This window comes from Theobroma cacao, chromosome 3 (assembly GCF_053813885.1).
Source record: "Theobroma cacao isolate CCN51 chromosome 3, ASM5381388v1, whole genome shotgun sequence".
NCBI lineage: Eukaryota > Viridiplantae > Streptophyta > Magnoliopsida > Malvales > Malvaceae > Theobroma > Theobroma cacao.
Window position 1 is genome coordinate 36984311 of NC_142641.1, and position 14569 is coordinate 36998879.

Below are 14569 nucleotides of genomic sequence, written 5' to 3' on the forward strand. Positions count from 1 at the left end.
AATAAAGTCAATTAATCTATCTATTAAGATTAATTAAAAAAGTAATAAATTAATAAACTTTTAAACAACAATCAACAATGTAATTCTATAATTTATATTTGAGAATTATATAATAATTTTTAATTTTTAAATACTAAGATCATAAAAAATAAATTTTATGTAATAAGAAAAACATGATAAGTAGAAGATAGAACTTATGTAATAATAACAATAAGAATAATAATAATAAAGAACTTGGTTGATGGTTCGTAGAAATTTAGAAAAGAAATTTTACAGAAACTATGAACATATAATTAAATAGAATAAAAATAAAAAAATAAACAAATATAAACAACAATAATAATGCGAAAATTTTTTAAAACTAATAAGTTGAATTTAAACAACAATTAGAAGATTCATAACAAATAATAATTTTATATAATATATAAATGAAAAAGAATAATAAAAAAGACTTATAATAGTCTTTTAAAAAAGTTATGTTCGACAATATTTTTTGAATTTCAATTCATTAATTATTAATTTTACACTGAAAAAGATTAGTAATGTCTTTTTCAATATAAACAACTAAATTATTTATCATCCATTTTGTTCTAAAATCTTATTTTCACAATTTTCATTATTGTAAAAACTCTCTTTATAGTTGTTGTAAAAATCGAAAAAGTTAAAATAAAATGAATTAATTTATTAATTAGGATTAATAAAAAAATTTTATACAGTGATGAAATTTTAAACAACAATCAATAGTGTAATGTTACAATTTATTTTTGAAAATTACATAATAATTTTTTAATTTTTAAAGTTTAAAATCATAGAAAATAAAATTTATATAGAATTACAAAATAATTTTTTAATTTTTAAAGATTAAAATTATAAAAAATAAAATTCATATAATAAAAAATAGAACATGATAAATAGAAGATAGAATTTATATAATAAAAAAATATATAACTGATGATTCGTAGAAATTTAAAAAAAAAATTATATAAATTATGAATATATAAGTAAATAAAATAAATAATAATAATAATAATAATAATAATAATAATAAATAAAAAATTTTATCTCTTTTTAATTTTTACAATAATGATAAGTGATTCTCGTTCTTGATAAGCTCATAAATATTTTCAATAAGTGAAAGAGAAATAAGTGTGGGAAGACTTAAATTTAGGTTAAAGTTGAGTGGATCTTGTGAGGTATTTTATTAGTTTTTATTGATATTAATTATTAAATAAAAAATTTATTTTGAAAAATATTAAAAAATATATAATAAATAAAAACTTTAAAAATTTGGGGCCCATGCTACCCTCCTTGCCTAGAGAGGAGGAGCTGGTGGAGCTCATTACTGCTCTTCTTGGCAACAACGCCACGTTTATAAACTCAACGTGGTCGTTATGACAGGTAGTCCCAACGGCCTGGCCAGCGGCCTGTTTAATTGGTGATAACAACATCCTTATGCGTTCATGAAGGTATTACACGCAAGATTATGCAATCACTTTTTCAGGTGATAACTTATTGAAATATATAAAATTCGTGTGACGTCAGCATAAAATGAATAAATAAATAAAAATAAAAATAATCATATTTGTTCATTATATTTTTAATTTACTGTTTTAATTTTTTTTACTATTAATAATCAATAAGATTTATCTATTTTTTAAATATATAGGTATCGAAAAACTTTCATTAAAAATAACTTTTTATTATAAATATTAATAAAAATTATTTGATTTGTAAATATGAATTCAAATTGTATTGAATGATTTTTAGTAAAAATATATTTCTTAATTCTAATAGTATTGAATAATTTATAGATTAACATTACAAAATTTCAATTATATATAATTAAAATATTAATTATATTTTATTTATAAACAACTAACTTTACGTTATAAAAATATTTGTTTTTTGTATACAATTGCTAATTAAAAATAAATTAAAAAATTCTAAATATGGCATATTATGCATGTTAATGTTTCCATAATTATATTCTAAATATAGCATGTTATATATGTTAATGTTTATAAACGTGCAACTAAAAGACACAGTTATGCATATAATATTTGGTTTTTGCAACTTTCACATGGTAAAGTTTCTATGAACATGAATGCATTTTCCACATTTGTGCACTCATATTCATGGAAAAAGTCCAATCACTCTAATATGAAGACACTGTTGATGTGGATGGGGTATTAACATTCCACTTCACATGGATTGCTTATCCATAATTGTTTGCCAGACCTTGATGATTAAGTGAGATTGAGACAGCACCCGTGGGTTCATATGTTGCTTCGTTGAAAGTACCAGGTCGGAACCCCGAGGGAAGATTCTAAACCCCCAACCAACCGTGGAAGCCAAACTCAAACGTGGGTCTTGAGGCTCGAGCCAGCCAAGTCTGGACGGTACCATAATTTTGGCTCTGTCAGGCAGGGACTTGGCACTTTTGGCTCCGGAAAAGCTTCCAACATTATTCTTTGCTTGTTTCACTTGCGTGCGCGACTAGTCCAAAGCCTGATGCAAAAGGTAGACTTTTTTTGAGGGTTTTTTTCCTCACATTTTAAAAGGGAAATTTTTGTTTTTGGGTCACAACACAACAAAGAGGGTGGTGGCTTGACGTGTCAATCCAACTCTTCTACTCCATCCCTTTCTTCTACCTCTCCTTTCTTCCTTCACCCGACAGCCCCCCCAAAAAATATCCTTCAAATTGGACATCAACTCATACTCAGCCTGTATTTTCTCCTTCCTGCATTTCCTTACATCATTAATGAAACTTGGTAACTGAAAGAGAGAGGGGGAGAAAAAAAAAAAAAACTAAACACGAAATTTTGGCCCCAGAAAACATGGAAGTTTTATGTTCTTCCTCTCTACCAATACACTCACGTTGCCTATTTTCCCATCCTTCATCACCTCCACGTTTGCCTTTCCAGTTCCACCCAAATAACAATAATTCAATTTCTTCTTCAAATTCTTCTTGTTTTGGCCTCTCAATCTCGCGTTACAATAACTTTATTCGCGTTAAACACTCCCATTCTCGTAAAAGAAGAAAACCCCTTCATACTTCTGCAGTTTTCGAGCGTTTTACAGAACGAGCAATCAAAGCCGTGATCCTTTCTCAGAGAGAAGCCAAATCTCTAGGCAAAGACATGGTTTTTACCCAGCATCTTTTGCTGGGATTGATCGGTGAAGATCGCGACCCCAATGGTTTTTTGGGGTCAGGCATAAAAATTGATAAGGCTCGTGAGGCTGTTCGTAGCATTTGGCAGAGTAGTAATCCTGATTCGGGTGAGGATACGGGTTCTGGGTCGGGTAAACAAGAAGGGTCTATTGTTTCTTCAACGGATGTGCCGTTTTCTATTAGCACGAAACGGGTTTTCGAGGCTGCTGTGGAGTATTCGAGAACTATGGGGTATAATTTTATCGCACCTGAGCATATTGCTATTGGTCTGCTTACCGTTGATGATGGAAGTGCTGGTCGGGTCCTTAAAAGGTAACTTTTTGTATTTTTTTAATAAGCAAATTGTTTCCTTTTTGCTGCTGGAACATTTTTGTAGAACATGAACTTGGGTTGTCTTGTTTTGTTTTGAATTATCTGATATTTGAATTTATTAGGTAGTTAATTCAGAAGCTTGCTGAGGAAGCATGATATATATTGTTTCGTTATGATATTTTACGGTGATGTTAAGTGCTTCCACTTTGCAATGTATGTAGTCATGCAAACAGGGGCAAAAACAGGAAAAGAAAATAATGTACTATAGAGTTCTTACAATTTAAAGAATTTTAACATTGGACTTTTATGTTAGATTTTTTATGAATGAAGATGTCTTTGGTGGTTAAGCACAGTTCATACCATTCTAAGTCATTGCATCATGCAACTTTTATGTCATTAATTTTGTATTGACAATCTCAGATTGGGAGCAGATCTGAATCATTTGGCAGATGCAGCAGTCACCAGACTGCAAGGGGAGCTTGCAAAAGATGGTCGTGAACCTTCAGTGCCATCAAAAAAGATGCGTGAAAAATCTCTTTCTGGTAATGCCACTGTTTTGAGATCCCCTGACAAGGCAAGAGGTAGAAATTTGATCTGATCCTCCTCTTTTATTTTTTTCTTTTTAGATTCTTATTAGAACAACAGAGGATAATGCTTTGTCTCTCACATGTGATTGTTAGGGAAAAGTGCTTTGGCTCAATTCTGCGTGGATCTTACAGCTCGTGCAATTGAAGGACTCATCGATCCTGTTATTGGCAGAGAGACTGAAGTTCAAAGAGTTGTTCAGATCCTTTGTCGCAGGACCAAGAATAACCCTATTCTTCTCGGTGAAAGTGGGGTCGGAAAAACAGCCATTGCTGAAGGACTTGCAATTAGTATTGCAGAGGCAGAAACTCCTGCATTTCTCTTGGTCTGTCTCTTCACAAGTGATTGATGTTCTAAATAGTATAGCTAGTTCTTTTTTACTCCATCTAAATGCCAATATTCATACTTTTTGCATGGGTGTATCTCCAAATTTAATTGGCTTTATTGCTCTTTCTGTGCACAGAATAAAAGAATAATGTCCTTGGACATAGGACTATTGATGGCTGGTGCGAAGGAGAGGGGAGAATTAGAGGCACGTGTTACTGCTTTACTAAGCGAGACAATAAAATCAGGTGCCTACGATGATTGCTTTTTTGGAAGCTGAAGTATATTTTATTGTTACTCATACTTGATGTACTTGTTCTGCAGGTGATGTCATTCTTTTTATTGATGAAGTCCACACACTTATTGGATCTGGTACAGTTGGCCGAGGAAACAAGGGATCTGGTCTCGACATTGCCAATCTATTGAAGCCTGCACTTGGGAGGGGTGAATTACAGGTAACTGTTTCTCATATCGTCCTTTTTATAGAGAACCTGAAATGCCAAAAACATAGGCATGCTGTTACAACAGTCGTTGAAGATGAAATTTAGAAATTAAATAATAACAGCATTGATATTTTGGTTATAGAGAGGGAGCAAAGAGAGAAAAGGTAGAAGTCCAAACTTGAGAAATTTCAGCTCATTGAAATTTTTCTTGAAAGAGTCCTAGTCCATAGAAGGACCAATTCAGGGGCTGCCTTAAGATATTAGTACAGTTGCTGCATTTCTTTTTATTATTGTTGCCATACCATAATATGTCCTTTTGAGGACTAAGCTCTGCCCATCAATGAAGCCCTTTTTGTCCATTTTTGATCGGGCTTTGCTATTATTTTGCTTGCAGTGTATCGCATCAACAACTATAGGGGAATATAGGACCCAATTTGAAAAGGATAAAGCATTGGCACGAAGATTCCAGCCAGTGTGGATTAATGAGCCAAGCCAGGTTCTTTTGAAGTACAATCCATTCCATATGTAACTTATTGTTTATTTCCCTCTTCTCTTATTTGGATTTGATGTCATTACTTATAGGAGGATGCAGTTAGGATACTGCTTGGTTTGCGTGAGAAATATGAGTTCCATCACCACTGCAGATACACTCTGGAAGCAATAAATGCAGCTGTATACCTGTCAGCAAGATACATTCCTGACAGGTATCTTCCGGATAAAGCAATTGATCTCATTGATGAGGCTGGAAGTAGAGCTCGTATTGAGGCATTTAAGAGGAAAAGAGAGCAAGAAACTGGTATTCTCTCAAAAGCACCAAATGATTATTGGCAAGAGATCAGAACTGTTCAAGCCATGCATGAAGTGGTAATATCTTTTTCTCATGATGTACTTGTAGTTTTTTTAATTTGGTGTTAACCTCCTTTTGGTACCATGATTAGGTTATGGCCAATAGGTTGAAACATGATGATGGTGCTTCCAATGAGGATGATTCTAGTGAACTCCTTTTAGAATCCCCTTTGACTTCAGATAATGATGAGTAAGCTTTTAGTTTTTCTGGAGTCATGTTGAAGGATAAATTTAATAGGTTCTTGGTCCTCTAGGCTCTGCCTGGTTTCTAACTCAATTTCTTGTGGTGATTCTTTCAGACCTATAATGGTGGGACCTGAAGAAATTGCAGCCATTGCTTCAGTTTGGTCAGGGATCCCAGTGCAGCAGATCACTGCAGACGAGAGAGTGCTTCTACTAGGCCTTGACGAGCAGCTTAAGAAAAGAGTTATTGGTCAGGATGAGGCTGTTGCTGCCATTTCTCGAGCTGTTAAGAGATCCCGGGTTGGGCTGAAGGATCCTGATAGACCAATTGCTGCAATGATCTTCTGTGGTCCAACTGGGGTTGGCAAAACTGAATTAACTAAAGCTTTAGCAGCGTGCTATTTTGGGTCGGTAAGGCTTCATGCTATCATTCATGCATTTCCCTCCTTGAAATCAGTTTTAAAGTATAGCCTTTCAGTAGTAAACTTTTTTGTATGATTAGACTTATTAGGAAATACTGAAATTTCATTTCTGGCAAAATTTTGCCTATGTGGGTCATTTATCGAGCCACTATATTTTCCTTTCATCCCTTTTCTGTTAATATTCTTCTTGTCTTCCATTATAATTTATCAGTATGACTGAAAGGAAAGAGGGAAGAGAGTTCTTCTTGAATCATGTTTTTTCTTCCCTTATTAATAAATAGTTGAGCGCCATGTGTGCAAAGGTTTGTTTTTGGTGAATCTCACTTGCCCAAGTCCTTTAGCACCTGCTTAATCTTACTGATCTCTTTATGTCTTTTAATGCCATTATTGTAGGAGGATGCCATGCTTAGATTGGACATGAGTGAATATATGGAGCGGCATACAGTGAGTAAATTAATAGGATCACCCCCAGGTTATGTAGGTTATGAAGAGGGTGGTATGCTTACAGAAGCTATTAGAAGACGACCATTCACGTTGTTATTGCTTGATGAAATAGAGAAAGCTCATCCAGATATATTCAATATCCTTCTGCAATTGTTTGAAGATGGCCACCTTACAGATTCTCAGGTTCGTTTGTTGTGAAGTGCACTTGGCTAATATGCTGGTATTTATGAAAATAATGAATCTTGCTTTTTGCTTGAGATGTTTAAAAATAAATAATTATCATCTGAACGAAGTCTTAAGATTCAATAGCTTGGATTGATATTTAGTTGATCATCCGTCTCTTGTTCGATATTCTGTTGAGCAGGGTCGAAGAGTATCTTTCAAGAATGCACTGGTGGTGATGACTTCGAATGTGGGTTCTTCTGCCATCGCAAAGGGTAGACATGGCTCCATTGGTTTCTTGCTTGAGGATGACAAATCAACTTCATACGCCGGAATGAAGGCTCTGGTAATGGAAGAACTGAAGGCATATTTTCGTCCTGAGTTACTCAACAGGATTGATGAAGTAGTTGTATTTCGGTCTCTTGAGAAAGCTCAGGTTTGTAACTTTCTGTTGATTCATTAAACAATTACATCTTTCCTTCATCTCTTGGGAGTTCCTTTTATATTCTTTTTGTCCCCAGAATCTAGGTCTGAATTAACCTCTTTCTGCTAAATTTTCGGTTAGGGTCCCGAGTATTTTTACAAGCTGTATATTTCAAACTTGAAAAATTAGTGAGAGAGAGAGAGAGATGTAACTCAAGGCTGTAAAGTCTGTTCATCTAGGATGATGCAATACTAAAAAGCCGTCGGTCATGTCTGTCTGTTTTTCTTTTCTTGTTCAGATGCTTGAGATTGTAAACCTGATGTTGCAAGAGGTGAAGGCAAGGATCATGTCTCTTGGAATTGGTTTGGAGGTGTCTGAGTCAATCAAGGATCTAATCTGTGAACAAGGCTATGACCAGACCTTTGGTGCACGGCCCCTTAGGAGGGCAGTTACCTCAATAGTTGAAGATCCCTTGAGTGAAGCACTCCTGGCCGGAGATTACAGACCCGGTGAAACGGCTGTGATTGATCTGGATGCTTCGGGAAACCCCATTGTTACTATTCGGTCAGATCGGAACATCAGCTTGTCTGATACGGCATCTATCTTCTAGTTACTTATTCCAGTAGTATATAACTTCACGATGTAACCTTATACGCGTAAATAGTATAGGAATTCTCTTTTTGGTAGTTTAGGGTAACATTAATGTATTCAATTGTATATAAGTAAACCTTTGAAGTTAATTCAGTAAAGTGTTGTTTCAAAGCTCAAACAATACCGGTGTAGTATTTCATTACCCCCCTCTCCCATGGCGAATTTCTTCAATTTTCCTTATCAAGCAAGAAATGATTTTATAATTGATTATAAACAACAGTACGTATGCATTCATTAGAATTAGAGTGTATGCATCTTACGATTACAACTCAAAATAATAACATGGAATTATTTATATTCAAAAGTTGTGGTTCTTTGATTACAGTAAAAAAATAGTGATAGTAAAACAAAAACAAAAACAAGAAAAAGAAGATTTCCCCTGAGATTAGTAAAAGGTATATAATTTTAGTAATTTAATATCTGCATATGGCATGCTAGTGTCAAATTTCAATATATTAAAATTTAAATAAAAAATCATGCAAGTATATTAACTTCATGTATTTATACATAAAAGTCATTTTAAAAATTAATGCATTTTTAATAAATTTTTTGTAAATCAAATATTATAATATTATTTTTTTAAGATTTTAATCAGTACTGATGACGCTCTGCTTGTGAGACAACAGCGAAGTAAACTCTGCCAAGTAAAATCCCAAAAAAGAAAATTTATATATAAGAAAAAGAAATTGTGGAAAAAAGGGTGCTATAATAACCGGTTAACGGTGTGTGGAATCCTATTCGGCTTCTTCGTTCAATTGCGAATACCCTCTGTTTACCGGGAACTCATCAGAGTCTCAGACGTTAGCTTCTTATTAATCTCATGGCCGCCAAGCCTTCCGTGCCTTTCATCAAACTCAATTCCCCCGCCACCATTCTAGCCTCCATCAAGCAAGAACCCCTTCAATCACCGCCGTCCATACCACCACGTGAGCCCATTCCAGAACCGTTAGCGGTTGTCAAAGTCGAACCAGAACAAAACGAACAACAGCAACAACCACAAGAAGAAGAAGAAGAACAACAACAACAAAAAGAACCCCAATTCTTACAATCCATCAACGACCTCGCCACCCTCTCCTCCGTAATCCACGCTTTCAAATGCAGATTTGAAGAATTAAAAGAACACCTTGAGTTCATCAACCAAGCCATCGACTCCAAATTCAATGAACCACAAAAAGAACAACGCCCAAAGATTGAAACCCAGCCTCCTGCGAAATCGACGGAAACTGATAATAAAACGGAAAAAACAGGACCCGAGACCACTCCTTCGAAATCCTCGCGTTCCGAAATCCAAAACCTCTGCGAGATGATGTGCAGCAAAGGACTACGTAAATACATTGCAGCCCATTTATCAAACGTCTCGAAGCTTCGAGAAGAAGTCCCTGCCGCTCTAACGCTTGCCCCAAAACCCGCCAAATTGGTTTTAGATTGCATTGGGAGGTTCTTTTTACAAGGAATAAAGGCTTATACCAAGGACTCGCCCATGATACCGGCAAGGCAAGCTTCGGTTTTGGTCCTGGAGTTTTTTCTTTTGATGATGGGAGGTTTTCGCGGCAAAGGTGAGGTTCAGATTGCGGCAGACATTAAGTTGGAAGCGGAGAAAGGAGCCCTAGCGTGGCGAAAGAGGTTGATTAGTGAGGGTGGTTTGGCTAGGGCAAGTGAAGTTGATGCTAGGGGTTTGTTGCTTTACGTTGCTTGTTTTGGGATTCCGAAAGCCTTCCGGAGTGAGGATTTGGGGAATTTGTTGCGGTTGTGTAATCTCAGGGCTATTGCGGATGCTTTGAAGGGCTCTCATGTACTTCCTGTTAAAATGCCAGGTAATTGCATTTTGGGCTTCTTAGCTTACATTATATGAATTGTTTATAAATTTGTGATTTTGTTGGATGTTACAAATTTTATAATGAGCATAGGTTGTCATTAAAGTTATATAGTTAAACAAGTATTTTGATGCCTGCCATTAGTTTTTCAGTATAAAGGCCTAGATCTGTTTGAGCTATTCAAAATTTGCCAGAGTTTTTATGCTTTCTCTTATTTCCTAATCCTAGGCATTTTAACCATCCAATTCATGATATTTAACTTGATTTTCTTTGTGGTTATCACTTTTCTTCAGTTTACAGGTAAGATTATAATCCTATAGACTAGTTGTGGAGTGGAGTTTAAAAACTCCACAAATGAGTTTATATGCTACCATGTATCAATATAACAATTAATAAGGAAGTCAATAGTGAATTGTTTACTTGTTGCTTACATTATAGTGGCATGCTTTGCAGAGGGTGGTTTAATATGTCTTTTTGGTAACAAGAACTCTGGGAAAACGAAGTGTAGCTTTTCTTTATTAATCTCTGATTTGCTTTAGCAGCCTTTTTTGGATATTAGCTCGCTTCGCTTTGAGTTAGCCAAGGATTTTGTTATATTCCGGCATTAGATAAGTAAATTACACAAGCATTGAGATGGTCTTTGGTTGTACTTGGTATAGCTAGAAGGTCAGTTGCTGAACCCACTGTAGAAAGAGGAAATATAGGTAAATTTTAGTCTGTCAACAAGTGAATGGTGCCATAGCAAATTGCTTATTATTTTAAGACATAGAGAATATTGGTTGTTTGGAGGAAGTTAGTTGCCAATTTAGGATTCTCGTTTAATGGCTGATACTAGAAGTTACATTCATAAGTTCTGAGATCAAATGGAAGAGGATGGAAGAAGTGGTGGATTTTACCAAGTCATGTGGTCCAGATAAAGAGGCATTCTCGCTGCATCTAGATTAGGTTTTGTAAACTTGTCTGTGCTCATCAATTCTCCATTGTATGGGGTAAGAATTCCTTATTTGAAACTTGTTGAAGAGAGTTTCATGATACTGAGGGAGGGGCAGGGTTGTGTACCTAAGGGCTATTTCTTATTGCGTTATGGTCTTTGTGGAAATGGCAAAAATAAACATTTCAAAAGACTGTAACGAACTTTTTGAATGAGATGTGCGCTGCCTCAGACATCCATTGATTTACAATATCAAGGCTATGGTGAACTTATTATGTTTTTCTCATTGAAGGTTGGGGTTACAGTGAGCTTGTTCATTGCTGTAATTCTTGAGTCTTATGTATGATGCTTTTGTCTGCTACAGATATCATCGAAGGTATGGCAAAGAATGGAATATATGTTGAAGCTGTTGATGTTGCTTCTATCTTTGGTCTTGAGGATAAATTCTCCCTTAAGACAATTTTGACTTTATTCTTGCAAGAGTCTACAAAAGCATTCAAGAAGGCAAGACAGGAAGCACAAAATTCTCCTGTGGCACTGGTATGGTCCTCTTTGACCTGCTGTCACACTACGAGCTTATTTTGTTTATCATTCTTTAATATTGCATTTATTTTATTATGGCTTTTTCCAGAAAAAGGCTAATGAAAATCAATTAGATGCTCTGAAAACGATAGTCCAGTATTTGGAAGATCGCAGTAGTGATGTGACAAAGCTTCTTGGTGCATGGCAAATTGAAGAGAAGATAGTCAAGTTGGAAGAAGAAAATGCTGAGCTACAAAAAAGGATCAATGACAAGAAAATCATGCCAAAGAGAAAACTGGATGAAACGGGATCCTCAAGTAAGGCTAAGAGTCAAGAAATGAAACGTCCACGGTTTACAGCTAAAGGGTCACCCTTGCCAAAATCTTCTCATGTCAATGGGTTGCATGAGCAACGAACTGCTACTCTTGCGGATGGCATGAGGTCATATGATGGTTTGGTGGCAAAAACTATGGACAATGCTATTTCTGGTCATGTTAGCAATTATCCTGCTGCCTCATCTGTGCCACATGGATCAACTGTAGGTTCTTATCCTGAAAATGGAGTTGGCCAGATGGCAGGAATCGGTGGTGTTGGAAGCAGCAGTATGGTGACAGGCATAGGTGGCCTTTTAGCAAGTTCTTATTCTGGGGCTCATTTAGATATGGGAGTTGATAAGGCTGGGAGTAGCAGTGATCTGCCGTATGGATGGCGTCAAGGCTCTGTTGGGCAATCTGCATCCATGAGGTTTGGTGGTTTGTTTGGGACATCACCATCTATAGAAGGCTTTGTTGGTCTGCCCGATTTTCCATCTTCTGGTCCTACTGATAGGACAACAGCAGATCTATATCGGTTTGTTGATTCTGTCGTGGAAAGTGAGACCTATAGTGGCAGCTCTCACAGGACAGGCACTTTGCAAAACGTAGTGCCTGTCCGTCATTCTTCCTATATGTTTTAATGAATTAATAGTACCTGGTTGTTTCCTTGACTTGACTAAATACAGAGTTAGATAAGAGGGAGAAGGTGAAGCCTTCCGTGTGTTTCTTTTTGAACCAGGAGGGTACTTATAGCACCTGCAAAATTTTCAGGTGCTTCATCAGATTTCACCTGTTTATAAGATCGCGTTGAAGTCAATTTATTTCAGTTTTAATAGGCCATTCTCTCAAGTTAAAATAGTCATTGCCCTTTTGTTCTTCTGCTGCACTATTATTACAGCAGAGGCCACAAATGCGGTTGGGGTGTCTTCTTTTTAAAGTGGCATGCCTTTGACTTTTGTATACGAGGTTATATACTGATCTATTCGGCCCTACCCCGTTCAGGCTGGTTGTTACATGTCAATGTATCTTAAATTTTTGCAATGAAACCAATTTGACAGAGATAAGTCATAAGCATCATAAACGAGCCAAGCTAAGGTAATAATTACCCGTACATATAGTAATGAATATCAAACTCGCAGTGCTTAATGTGTATGGTAGTATAACAATGCTCCAAACAATGAATGCACCAAACTGTAAAACATATATAAACAACCGCAACTACACATTAGATATATGACAATAAGCATAGATGATCTGCGTTTCCATTCAGTGTCACTATCTGGTAGAGAGAAACGAAGAAGTTGATGGTCTCCTCTTTTCCTTTCTTATCTGATGAAAGAGGGATGCCTCCATACTATATAGTAGAGACTCTTGATACCAAAATGAAAGTCAAGGCGGCTGTGGTCACACTTGGGCTGGGGCTTATCCTTGCCGATTTGGAAGGCTTCTGGCATGGTGGATTGATTGTATGAAGGATTTTACAGAGGAAAATGTCAAATAGCAGATGTTGAGGTCATAGTGGCCGGTGTTGGAACTTCACAGTTCCATGATTGCATTGTCAATGTAAGTAGAAAGCATTTGAATCTCCGTTTGTAAGATTACAACTTTTTCTCATCCATGCAAAATCCATGAAGCAAGCAGCATGGACGTCATGATGGGTGGTAAACAAGCTTCTATGCACACTAAGTTTTAACATTTTCCTTCCTTTTCATTTACTTCCTCTTAAAACAAAATATAGTTTATCCTGAAGCATATATTATTGCTTATTATATAAACAAAAGATAAACGATGATCTAGGAAATAACATCCTTCTGGGGAGGTCTTCTCCCCAGAAGACATCTATAATAACATTATAGATGAAGCAAAGGCTGATATCATTTTCTTGGTAGCCATTCTCTTTATTGTTCTATCTTCATTTACACTGAACCATTGTTCCATTCAAGCAACAAATTACACCCTTATCAAACAACTACATTGCAGAGTGGTGCAGGAAGATATGAAGTGCAGACAGGGCGGAGGGATGGTTTAGTCTCTTCAACCAAAAATGCAGAGTCTCCTCCTCCGTCAGCATCAGTGTCCGATACCGTTTTGTTATTTGCGAAAAAAAAGGCCTAACTACAACTGATATGATTCTTCTTCTATTTAAAAATCGTCACTTACAATATTTCAGTGGCCAATTTTTTTCCCCAAACTTTCATGCAATTTTGAGCTGTCTGTAGGAGCTCACACTATTGGGGTCACGCATTGCTCACACATCAAAGGTCGTCTTTACAATTTTAAGCATCCTGATCTAGCCATGGATCGTTTCCTCCTGAAATCGCTGAGATTCAGATGTCCCTCTGATACAGCAACAGAAGCTGACCTTGATCCATTTCCATTGAGACTACACCTTATGGATATTTCATACTACAAGCAGGTACTGGCTCATAAAGGCATTCTCCGAATGGATCGAGAGCTGGCATTAAATCGATACAAGGGCCATTGTGAGAAACATAGCAGATTCCCTTGATTTCCTTATCAGATTCGGTGCTGCTATGGTTAAACTAGGAGCAATTGAGTTAGAAGATATTGTAGGGCCACTAACAAGCACCCCCTACCCGAACAAAAAATTCCAGGGTTTGTACAGGTGAAAGAAGCTTTGCATGCGAGCTGCGACTTTGTTTTCCTATTTACTGCAATTTTGAATATGATTGGTTCCTGGCAACTGTTTTTGCTGTTATACTTCATTGTATGCAATAAAAGTTGACAGGTGATCCTCCGTTTTCAACGTTGAAATATTGAATGTGTAATATCCCAGTTTTTCTTTTATGCTCATCATTTTTTACATATTAACCTTCATATTTGTACATCGAGGATGCCTGCGGGATTTGGGAAGAATCGATCGCAACTGGTAAAAGAATTTCTTAAGAAAATAGAATGACAATCATCTACCGTTGAATTCTTAGAAAGGTGATGCTTGGAAAGAAAAAACCTGAAACAACATGTAAATATCCTCGGGGCAAACATAAATAATAGCGATT

General features: G+C 36.0%; 2 protein-coding genes and 1 pseudogene across 2 annotated transcripts; all 3 read left to right on the top strand.

Moving 5' to 3' along the window:
* The first annotated feature begins 2378 nt into the window (after positions 1 to 2378).
* Positions 2379 to 8089, top strand: ERD1 (Clp ATPase). The gene is made up of 12 exons (XM_018118147.2): positions 2379 to 3484; positions 3905 to 4065; positions 4165 to 4394; positions 4533 to 4641; positions 4718 to 4848; positions 5231 to 5332; positions 5419 to 5700; positions 5775 to 5872; positions 5982 to 6276; positions 6681 to 6914; positions 7096 to 7329; positions 7616 to 8089. The coding sequence occupies exons 1-12, from the start codon at positions 2838 to 2840 to the stop codon at positions 7925 to 7927; spliced, it is 2835 nt and encodes a 944-aa protein (XP_017973636.2). The 5' UTR covers positions 2379 to 2837; the 3' UTR covers positions 7928 to 8089.
* Positions 8090 to 8678: 589 nt separating this feature from the next.
* FRI (FRIGIDA-like protein) lies at positions 8679 to 12554 on the top strand. Its single transcript, XM_007038141.3, has 3 exons — positions 8679 to 9782; positions 11078 to 11253; positions 11345 to 12554. Exons 1-3 carry the CDS (start codon positions 8789 to 8791, stop codon positions 12188 to 12190), a joined length of 2016 nt encoding a protein of 671 aa, XP_007038203.3. The 5' UTR covers positions 8679 to 8788; the 3' UTR covers positions 12191 to 12554.
* Positions 12555 to 12931: 377 nt separating this feature from the next.
* On the top strand, positions 12932 to 14179 carry LOC148763777 (peroxidase 60 pseudogene; annotated as a pseudogene).
* Positions 14180 to 14569: the final 390 nt, after the last annotated feature.